This window comes from Austrofundulus limnaeus, unplaced genomic scaffold (assembly GCF_001266775.1).
Source record: "Austrofundulus limnaeus strain Quisiro unplaced genomic scaffold, Austrofundulus_limnaeus-1.0 Scaffold0, whole genome shotgun sequence".
Classification (NCBI taxonomy): domain Eukaryota; kingdom Metazoa; phylum Chordata; class Actinopteri; order Cyprinodontiformes; family Rivulidae; genus Austrofundulus; species Austrofundulus limnaeus.
This window is the reverse complement of record NW_013952402.1, coordinates 2,336,765-2,347,819: the sequence shown is the minus strand read 5'-3', so window position 1 is coordinate 2,347,819 and position 11,055 is coordinate 2,336,765. Positions and strand designations below refer to the sequence as shown.

Below are 11,055 nucleotides of genomic sequence, written 5' to 3'. Positions count from 1 at the left end.
AAAAATTAATTTTTATATCGCCACATTTTTAATTAAAACATATTCTTTTCTCTCGCTTCGTCCGCCATTACTAGCTTAAAAAAATCTCTGGTCGAGCCGCAATGCATTATGGGATATGCTGGGCCGGGAAGGATCCATCAGACCTGTCCTTCGATTTGGGCCAAAGGAAGGACGAATTTGTCGGCCGCATCGGAGGAGTCTTCGGTTTTGGACGTCCTTCGTRGCGGCGCTATGACGRATGCGGCCGAAGAATTCGGCCTTCGGAGGACCCGGCCTGCCATTTTGGACACAAGCCTATATGTTCGATAAAGCCAGAAGCTTAAATTTATATCTATTMGTTTGTGTTGTTGTTGTTTCTGTTGACAGGTTAACATGGTGATTGGCATTTTAGTGTTTAATAAACTCGTGTCCAGAGATGGAATCCTGGACAAGAAGATGAAGCATCGAGCAGGGTATGACAGCACGTCCTTGTTAGTACCTGCTTTTTTTACCTTCTACACTTTTTCAACATTATTCAAAAATATAATGCATGCTTTGATTGCATAAATGTATGAAAGCAGAGGAAGAAATCGAGGCATAAACATAAAGAGGTCGGAACCCTCTCGGGAACGACGTGCCTTCGTCTTTCTTTGGCAGAATCAGGATGAAAATCATTACGACGCCCACTCTCTGTCGGCCTCTGCCGCTGCTGTTAATGTTGTTGAGAGGATTTGAAGGCAGGTGGATGTTTGGTGTTGTTTGTCACGATGGTGTCTCGATGTTTCTGTGTCCCACAGACAGATGAGCGAGCCGCATACCGGATTAACTCTCAAGTGTGCCAAATGCGGTGTTGTATCAACAACTGCTTTATCAGCAACTACAGCCAGCAACGCAATGTAAGTGCCTGTCAGTGTCTGTGAATCAATAAAACGATGCTGCAGGGAGTCTTTTTTTTTTCATATACAACGTGTCCACTGCTACAGTCCACTGTGAAGTGCTCTATATTTAGGTTCTGGTTGCATTCTCGGCGCATCAGAACTCTGGCATAGACGTAGTCTTTAAATGCCTTACAGAAACATTGGTATGCAGTTAACAGCCTGGAGATTCCACTCAGCTCTCCAGACCTTATCTTGTTTACCCTCCCCCTCCTCTCTCCTCACACACGCAAACCTTCCCGTCTTCTTCCAGGGCGTCCTTGTGGAGCTCATGTGTCGTCCTACCTCTGCTGGCTTTGACCTGGATGTCTGCAGTGCTGGCCATGACAGACAAACGCTCCATCCTCTTTCAGATCCTCTTCGCCGTCTTTGACTCCTTGCAGGGTTTCGTCATCGTGATGGTGCACTGCATCCTACGGCGAGAGGTAAAGGAGACGTTCGGGTTTACCTTGGTTCTTCCTGTTATCGATCTTTAAAATTATTTTTAAAATAGAGCCAATCGCCCCAGTACCATTTAACTTTCTAATAAGTTCTAAACCAGAAGTGCACAAAGTGGGGCTTGCAGGCCAAAAMTGGCCCGCCAAGCCATTTGATCTGATCCCACCAGCAGTTGTCCTGGTTATTAGATTGTAATCTCCTGTCCTGTGTAGAAACTAGGGCTGCACGATATTAGGAAAACCTGCGATGTGCGATAGCAGTGCTTATTATTGCGATGACGTTATGACTTGTGATAAATGAAAAAATATGTATGTATATGTAGTGTTGATATCTTTCTGCTCCGGGTTCAAAGCCCAAAAAAAAACATWAAAAATAATCATTTCCATTCCAGCCTGATTTCTTTTTAAATTGACCAGATACATGAAGGGCTCTGAAATATTTCAAGCTTCCATCTYAATGACAAAARGCATAAATGCAAGTTTTTGAGTCAACCATTTATTGCAGTTTATGCAYTTGTTGCGATATGCATATTGCACAGYCTATTATCGCAYTGACGATAAATTTTCGATATATTGTGCAGCCCTAGTAGAAACGCTGTTTCTACTTTTCAACCATTGGTCCAACTATAGGTACAAGGAGCTGAAGTCAGATAGTCTTAACTCATGGTACTCACTTTATTTTTGAATTATGTTAAGATTAAACATAAAATACAAGTAAGTACAAGAGAAATTTAAATTAGATTTAAGCACACATCTAGATTTGCACACCCTGTAAGATCACATATACTTAAATTTTAATTCATGAAAAGTCCCATGAGCATTTGCTGCCTGAGTATATGTTGAATTTTCTCCATGTCCATGGGCTGAAAAAAAAAAGAAGAAGTATGTGGGCAACCGCACTGGCTGCTAGCTTATTCATAAAAATAAAACAACTTTACTTAAGAAGTATTTGCATTCCGTGTATTATATTATTGTATTTGTCCCACGGCCCTCAGATTAATGTTAATTTTGGCCCTCTCAGGGAACAAGTGTGGGCACCTCTGTTCTAAACCAATGATGCTATCTATACAAATCCCTTTAAAACACTCGATTTGACATGTTCTACCTGTTTAGGTTCAAGATGCGTTCAGATGTCGGCTGAGAAACTGCCAAGATCCGATCAGTGGTGATGCAACAGGAACCTTCCCTAATGGGCATGCTCAGATAATGGTAGGCCCAGTTACCCCTGTTATCTGCAACCATTAGAGACTCTGTAATTTCAACAGGCTCATATGTCCCCTTGTTATTTATAATACGCATGCACAGCCCATCTGCTCCCCACTAACCTTGATTTAACTTATGRGCTGTCTGTGCTTTCGTTGTCTATTACGTTGTTTTATTTTTCCAGTTTGACGTGGCCTCTACACTTCGCAGCATCGTGCTCATTAGATTTTTGATATTCCATATGCTATTTTTACCTGCAGTTATAGCAACTCAAACCTATGATGAATTTCATTGGTTCCTTTTGGTTTTTAAAAGCCCCACGCCCCATTTTTTCRTGATTAATTAATCTGACTGTCGATGTTTTCCGTGCATTTCTCCCATGTCCTGAGACAATACAGGAGTGTTTTCAGCCAACTTTTGAATTAGGACACTACTATTTTCATCCTGCAAACTATAACCCTGATTTATTTGGATTCTAATACTTCCCTTTGAGTAAAATCATTTTCACAGAACCGTGTCAAGGCTGCTCCGTTCAATAGTTCTCACCAGTAAGCTCAAACGCTTCTCAAACGCCTCAGCAGCACTTTTTTTTTAATTGATATGTTGCTGTCTTCCAGTAAAGAAAAATAAATTCCCAAGCAAAAACGCATACTGATTTTCAGCTCATTATAGCTAAGCTCCGCCCTTTTTTGTATGTTATTGAAAAGATATACACTGACCGTTTGACTGTTTTCTGCCTTACAGACAGATTTTGAGAAAGATGTGGACATCGCCTGCCGATCAGGTACAGAACAGATGGTTTCCATTTCAAAAAATATATAATTTTTATACAGTAGTTTTAGAATAACAAATAATTGACATATGACTTTTTTCAGTTACCAAAACACCTACTTTTTTCTGTGAACAAAATATTCAAAACAGGTTTTTGCTATTTGTTTAATTTTTATTATATTTGCTGTATTTTGGTCCCGAATTTATGTACGGCAGATAGTAGTGCTGCAGTCTAAGAGAAAAGCAGTGTATACATCATTCTGTTAGGGTTCTGTTTGTTTATCTAATGTTCTTTTAGACCTTTTGTGAAAATACATTCAATTCTTAGTGATTTATGAATAAAAGATTAAAACGTTCAGTTGGGACAAGGAGGAGCTCTTCCATTCAAAGGTTATTCCTGAATAAATAACACTTGTATTTTGGAATACGTGGTGCATTACAAGGTCATCACCAATGTGTCAGCATTATAGGACATCTCYCACTGTATGGCAGAGGGGATTTCTGGGAGAGAATGGAACCAGAATTGCTTATTTGCAATAACATTCTCCAGAGACTCCAGTGTCTGCTATTTTTGTGTAATTTGTGTAATTCACACTCATAAGATTTTCACAGTTATTCATCTTGTCATTACAGTTTTCCCTAAGCAGCAAAAATTCCTTAGAGTATTCCTTAATATTWATTTGAATTCTCTTGTTGTTTCGGTCACATGCGTGAAAGTCTAAAACAAACAATGYAGCCGGGTTTTGTGACTAATCCTCGTATCACCCTGTCCTTCAGCTCTCCACAAAGACATGGGCTCTTGTCGCGCCGCCACCATAACCGGAACCCTCTCCCGTATTTCCCTCAATGACGAGGAGGACGAGAAGGCGCCCGAGGGCCTCAACTACTCCACGTTGCCCGGCAACATCATCTCCAAAGTGATCATCCAGCAGCCTTCAGCCCTGCACATGCCCATGGGACTGGGCGAGCTCAAAGACCAGTGCTTGTCGGACAGCGGCGCCGACATGCGCCGCGCCGTCTACCTGTGCACCGACGACGCCCTGCGCCAGAGCGACCACGACATGGGCGCCCACGACATGGACGGCCATCCGGGGCAGGGCRCGATGATGGAGACGGACTACATCGTCATGCCCCGCGCCTCCGTGGGCGCCGTGTCGGGGTCGGCCACGTTGCCCACCCTCATCAAGGAGGAGACCAAGCTGACCACGGGGATGGAGACACTGCCGCACGAGAGGCTAAAGCACTACAAGATCAGCCCCGACTACAGTATCGGCTCGATGGGCATGGACCACATGAATGTGAACCTGGAGCAACAGTACCCCAGTGCTCCAGAGCAAATGCAAAACCTGCCCTTTGAACCCCGTACTGCTGTTAAGAACTTCCTTGCTGAGATGGAAGAAACCGGGGGTCTTTCTAGGAGCGACACTGGATCTACAATATCTATGAGCTCCCTAGAGGTACATATAACATGAAGATGAAATACAGAAAACATGCTAATATTAAAAACTGACAACCTAATAAGTTGACTTCTTTATATTTGACTTTTACAGAGAAGAAAGTCGAGATATTCTGATTTGGACTTTGAGGTATGTAAGTGGTTATGTGTTTTCTGAAGTCAACGCAGAAAAAAATCCCATTTTTGCTGTTGTGTTAGCCATTTGATTTACTAGTACTCGTGCCTCTTAAGCTTATTGAAGCTGCACAGCCTTGACTCATCTGGATTTYTTGACATACTGCGTAGTTAAAGTAAAAGCAAGGCTGTCAGCTGACAAACAGGGCAGTAGTCTTCATCAACATCCTATCCTCCTCCATCTCCTTCCATCCATTAGCTATATGTTGATTTTCAAACTTTATGCTTTTAAATTCATTTGCGCATTTCACGTCTGATTTCATCACTGGTCAGCAATGATTATATTGGCTTGCAAAACACACATTTTTACCATTTCCTTTGCATTGTTAAAAACATGCTTTACTGCATATATATGTATAAACTCAGTCAAAATACAGGAAACGAGAAGCTGCCGGGAGCTATTTTGGCATTGGTCACATTTTCTTTAAGCTTAGATGCACACCACTGCTTTAAAATGGACAACTTGTGCCAAGGTTTGATCACAAGGATTTCCCTTACACCAACAAAACTCCAAATGAAGTCATTTATCACAGAAGAATTATGTTTGGCCGTTTGGTATCCTCTAAAACGACAATTAATTATCTTGGTGTTTCCTTTATTTTGGCAGTCATTGGTATATATGCAGAGGCAAGTAAAATTGTTTCAGTCCTGGCCTATAAGTAAACTACCATGACACTTACAAATTGATCAGCGTTTGGAGGGGATGGAGAGGGAAGATGCATTTCCATTATTGGCTGTCAATACCAAAGAAAAAACCCTTGCCATTGCAGAAAGTCATGCACACCAGGAAAAGACACATGGAGCTGTTCCAGGAACTGAATCAGAAATTTCAAACCCTGGATCGATTTCGAGACATACCAAATATGGGCACCATGGTGAGTAACAGGAAACCAGGGGGGTGGCTGTCTGCTAATTAAAGAGAGCAACATCCAAATACTCTTATTTAGATATTTGGTGCGGAACACATTCTGTGTGATTGTGCAAATGAGTGGGTATGTAGCAAACGTGTGCCTTCGTATATGTAACGAGCCTGACGGCAGCCGAGGGACTGCCTTCTATAAGCACTGATGCGTTTTCTCCATGAGGCCAAATCTCAAAGAGGAAAAAGACCTTTGGAAGTTTTGCTACAGTGGAGTGCATCCATTCCAATGCAAGGCCATGAATACACTTTTATTTACATGCACATTTATCTACTTAGCCAACCCATTCCTTTTTTTTTCGTTAATGCATGGCAGATTATTTATTCTATCAGCATCTATACAAATATTACCCTAATGTGGCTGCTCTCTCACAGCAACTTTATGTTCAATCAATCTAGAAGTCAGGCTAATTAAGCTTGCTGCAAACTAAAAGTCTGCCCGTCAGTCTCCACACCTGGCTGGAGCTGTAGACAAAGAGTACATCAGGCCTAATCTGTCTGTTTTAGATGAGCAGCAGGTTTATCTTTTCCTTTTTTTTATAAACCCTTTAAAAAATAGTCAGATGTAAATCCAAAAAAAAAAAAAATTTTGCCACATCATTTTGTTTATGATATATTTTTTGTATCAAATCTGATACACTGGGCTGTTTTGGTGCCATTTTGCTCACAACAAAGTTAAATTAAGAAACAAAAGACAGTTTTGCCCATAACTTATAACAAGTTTAGAACACTCTAGGAGGTTTATTTCTTTGTTATTTTTACAATGAAGTTTTTACAGCCATTTATTTCACTTCCTGGTAGGCACAAAAACAGTTTCTGTCCCTGTTCAAGCACAGATGTACCTTATAATTTATAAAAAATTGCCATCTATTATCAAATTGATGACATTTTCTTACTTTCTTTTTTTCCTCTCTTCTTCCTCAATTGTCTTTGACATCTAACATGTAAATAATTAGTCAGTACAGCATAGAGATTATAATTTCAAAGGAACCACTTTGAAAATAGCCAAAATGTGTTTTCAAATGGCATTTCAGTAATTAATCAATCATCCAAAATAGTGTGTAGTTGTATTGTGGCAAGAATACTGTTGATTAAATTACTAAAATTACTAAAATGCTACATGACAATTCAGGACTGGAGCACCTTACTGCAGTATCAAGTTTGAAACACATTTTTAACACGGTTTAACTGTACTATTAAAAAATATTTTTAAGTAATTATGCATTGTTTCAACACAGAAAGTATTTCTTTAAAAAATACAAACAATATTGATGTTATTCTTACCATAACATCTCCAAAATTAGCAAAAGTTTTCCTGAAAAAAATATGTGGATGACCTCATGTCAGCAGACATTTTGAAAAGGCAAAAAAAAAAATAAATAAATAAAAGAGGTTCCACTTCCTGCAGTACATTGTTAATCCACTAGAGGGCAGAATACAGGTCTCACATGATATGCAACAGGTTTTTGAGGAGAATATTGATCACAATGATAAAATATAGGTCATAGAATCCTGCGTAGCAAATATGATACAAATAGCGATATAGTTAAACTTAACGCGACATACTGTATAGCAATTTAGCTGACGGACAAAGACAGAACATTAGAACATGTCAATTGTGCATTAGCCTTTTGGGTTGCGCATGATTCTTTTCCGACATATTTCAATCCCCCCGCTGCAATACAGTACAGTTTGCCAACTGTTGCTTAGTTACAGTGAAAGCTCTTTCTTATCGAAAACAATAATTATGCAGTAGCCTTTTTTTTAGCTTAAAACTGCAGAGCTGGCAGCAAACATTAGGAGCCATTCTATCTTCCCAGATGGGGGAGCAGCTTCTTTCCCTGATTTGCTCTTGTGTCTTTGGGACAGTCAATGAGAGCCCATTCAGATGAATGAATGGCTCACACACGCAGCACACATCCAGTGTGTTTGTTTCTGAGCCAGGGGAAACCGCAGATCTGCTCATGTTAATAGTTTAAGCATGTTCCCATTTAATACACTGCCATTATCTTTTGTTATTTGATGCTTCTCTCAGCATTAATCCATTATTTTCAATTAGCGATGGTAGCAGTTCATAAATAATGCCCTTATGAATAAATTGACTTGACCAAAAAAAGTCAATTTTGAGTGAAAAGTAGCAATTTAGCCACAGCGGGATTTGACGCTACTAATGCTGCATGCTGTTGGCCCTCTTCGCAGGACAAGGCAATGCCAAAACAGAACCCATGGGAGAGCTACAATCCAGCCTGTGAGTACCAGAACTACGCCACTATGAATGTACTAGAATCTGACACCAAGGACTCACTGGAGATGACGCCCGCAGAGTGGGAGAAGTGTGTCAACTTACCCTTGGATGTACAGGAGGGAGACTTCCAAACAGAAGTCTAGACGGAGCAGAAGGAGGGACAAAAAAATGCAAACTCGGAGAGGAGGAAAAGGGATGTATTTTGCACTGAATAAAGCAACAGACTTTTCTAACAGCCTTGGCAAACATATCTGGATCTTACGAGTGTGGCAGGGACATTATGTGCCAATACAATATAAGGACTGGTGAGAGAGACAGAGAGAGAGAGAGTGAGAGAGAGAGATGGAAAAAAAAGAGAAAATAAAGGGATAAAAACATCAGTGTTACTTTTTGTATTCTCACTAGTGTACTTAGTGTGGGGCAGCCTGGTGTACAATATTTACCATCATGTGTTTCAAATTATCCGTCGAGAAATTGGCTTAAAAAAAAAACAGAAAAAACTGTAAACTCTCTAGATGAAACCTCACAAAGCAAATGACATTTCAGGCCATGTCGTCCCAGCTTCATCGAGTCCAGTTTTGATTTCCAAAAAACTGGACCCGGGAGCACAATGTATATACTTATGCAGTTTTTAAAAGTTTATAACAGTCTGTTTGGCCATTACTACACTTTTTACTTTATAATACAAAACATGGGAGGCAAAGAGGATTTTTTCCTGTCATATTAAAATGAATGTTTGTCAAGCTACATTCTTCATTGCTTTAAATGCAATAAAGATAATACTCACTTTTATATAAATAATATATTTCACAACTTTAATACTGCAGAATCTGCTTGAAGGATCCCGGCAAGCTCTCTCATCTGCAGCTCTGTATAAAATATTTAAAAACAAAATGTTGTATGGTGTAAATAAACTTTTGTCTACATATGTTTTACTTGTGCCAATTTATTTTAATGAGAAAAAAAATGCCAACCTGACCAGAAATTATAGCGAAAAATGTTAACATTTGAAAAGGAATGTAAATAAAAGAGGAAATATGTTCGTACTGCTTCAGAGCTCGTGTCGATTTTATGGTGTGTGTTGGTTGTGGAGTGCATTGCTCATCGCTGTTTGAATGCTTATGATTCACATGATGMACATAACAGGAACACTACTCCAAACTGAGGCTGTTCAAAAGGCAACAGAATGATTGTTTAAAGATGTGAACTATTGATTTAAAGAGATCCATGATTAGTTATAACTTTAGACTTTATTTAATAAAAAAATATTTTAACTGTAAAAGACTAAAAATACTGTAGGATGCTAAGTTTTATCATTTTTAAAATAAATAAAAATATATTACACAGACGGGGCCATTTTATTTACACACAAAGCATTCTGGGTAAATGATGATGTGGATAGGTCATTAGTGCGAGGATGCTAGCGAGCTATATCCACCCTGAAGGTTAATCTTGGACAATATCTGACGATCAGCTCTTTTAAATGAAACCACAGAGCGTTGACAGAGAGGAGAAGGTAGAAARGACTCAGCCTGTAACTGAAAATATAGATGGAGGACAACAGAGCTGCTTCATGGAAGAAGAACCTCAGCTTAGCCTGTTAGCTTTAGCGTTAGCCCCGATGCTATCACCATATATATGTATTAGCTCAGCGCTACACATTCTCCTCTCATCACTGAGGTCCTCCAGGCCATGACATGACAGAGAGGGGAACACAAAAATGACTGCAGTTTAGCCCTAAGTTTAGCTTGTTTGTCGAGCTAGCGCAAAGGCTGGCCAAGCTGAGGTTCTTCTTCCATGAAGCAGCTCTGTTGTCCTCCATCCATATTTTCAGTTACAGGCTGAGTCGTTTCTACCTTCTCTCCTCTGTCAATGCTCTCTAGTCTCATTTAAGAGTCGATCATCAGATATTGTCCAAGATTAACCTTCAGAGTGGATATAGCTTGCTCACACTGAGGACCTATCGATGTCATCATTTACCCAGAATGCTTTGTGTGTAAAAAAAATGGCTCCGTCCGTGTTAAAATATATTTTTAAAAATTTACAAAACTAAACAGCCAACAGTATTTTTACATTGCTGTTAAAATATATATGTTTTTCCAAATAAAGTCTAACATTACAACTAATCYGGGATCCCTTTAAGACTGAAGTAGCCGAACCAGTGAGTCTCACAAACCTTCCCTTTGCAGCTTACAGCTCCCTGCCTCACCCCACAAAAATCTACCCAATTTATTCAGCTTCGAAATTTAACTAACATTAAAACTTTTGATATGTCCCTGAGCCAGCAGTGGGTTCTGATCCGATCAGCTCCCTCAGTGAGCCAGGTCCAGACGGAGCACTAATGGGAGGAAGCTGCCAGAGTGGAGGGCAAAAAATCTTGTTTGTACTGTCTGGTGTTCTGTGCACCYTGGCTGGCACTCTGGCAACAAGAAGAGCGCCGTGAGCTCCTCTTCCCTTTTCGAGAAGCAGAGAGGCACACCGAGGAGGACGAGAGGAAGAGCCAGGAGGAGGAGGAAGGAGACGAGGCTTTACAGTTTGTGAAGAAAGAGGACCAAAAAATAAAAAAATAGGGAAAAATGTTGGAACCAGACAAATAAGCAGGCATAAATGAGGACTCACAACTGATGTCGCAACAGAAAATGATTAAACAGAGCTAATTGAGACATCAGTGTCTGGATTTACAGTGCTTAACAGTTTAGACATATTTAGGTTAAATATATACAATAGTCTTACAGGTTCTGCTAGGATTTCAGCCTCCTTTTTTAATGAGAAGCCAGCATCCTGTGGGGTGCCTTTAAACATGTTGTCACTTCCCTGCTGCCTCTGTTTATACCTTTTCATGCTGGAGACCTTCTCATAGAAGTGATAAGCTTTAGTCTCAGGGATAAAAGCCTATAAACACACTCAGGGAGCCGAGGTGCATTTATGAGGTGGTT

General features: G+C 40.0%; 1 protein-coding gene across 1 annotated transcript in view; it reads left to right on the top strand.

Moving 5' to 3' along the window:
• adgrb3 (adhesion G protein-coupled receptor B3) overlaps positions 1-9,168 on the top strand; it is a gene marked incomplete in the record, with an annotated part of 135,320 nt that extends 126,152 nt beyond the window's left edge. Inside the window, 9 exon segments of the mRNA XM_014002695.1 lie at positions 367-452; positions 777-875; positions 1,168-1,339; positions 2,465-2,560; positions 3,299-3,338; positions 4,103-4,782; positions 4,876-4,911; positions 5,726-5,830; positions 8,074-9,168. Coding sequence (XP_013858149.1) covers positions 367-452; positions 777-875; positions 1,168-1,339; positions 2,465-2,560; positions 3,299-3,338; positions 4,103-4,782; positions 4,876-4,911; positions 5,726-5,830; positions 8,074-8,262 — 1,503 coding nt within the window.
• Positions 9,169-11,055: the final 1,887 nt, after the last annotated feature.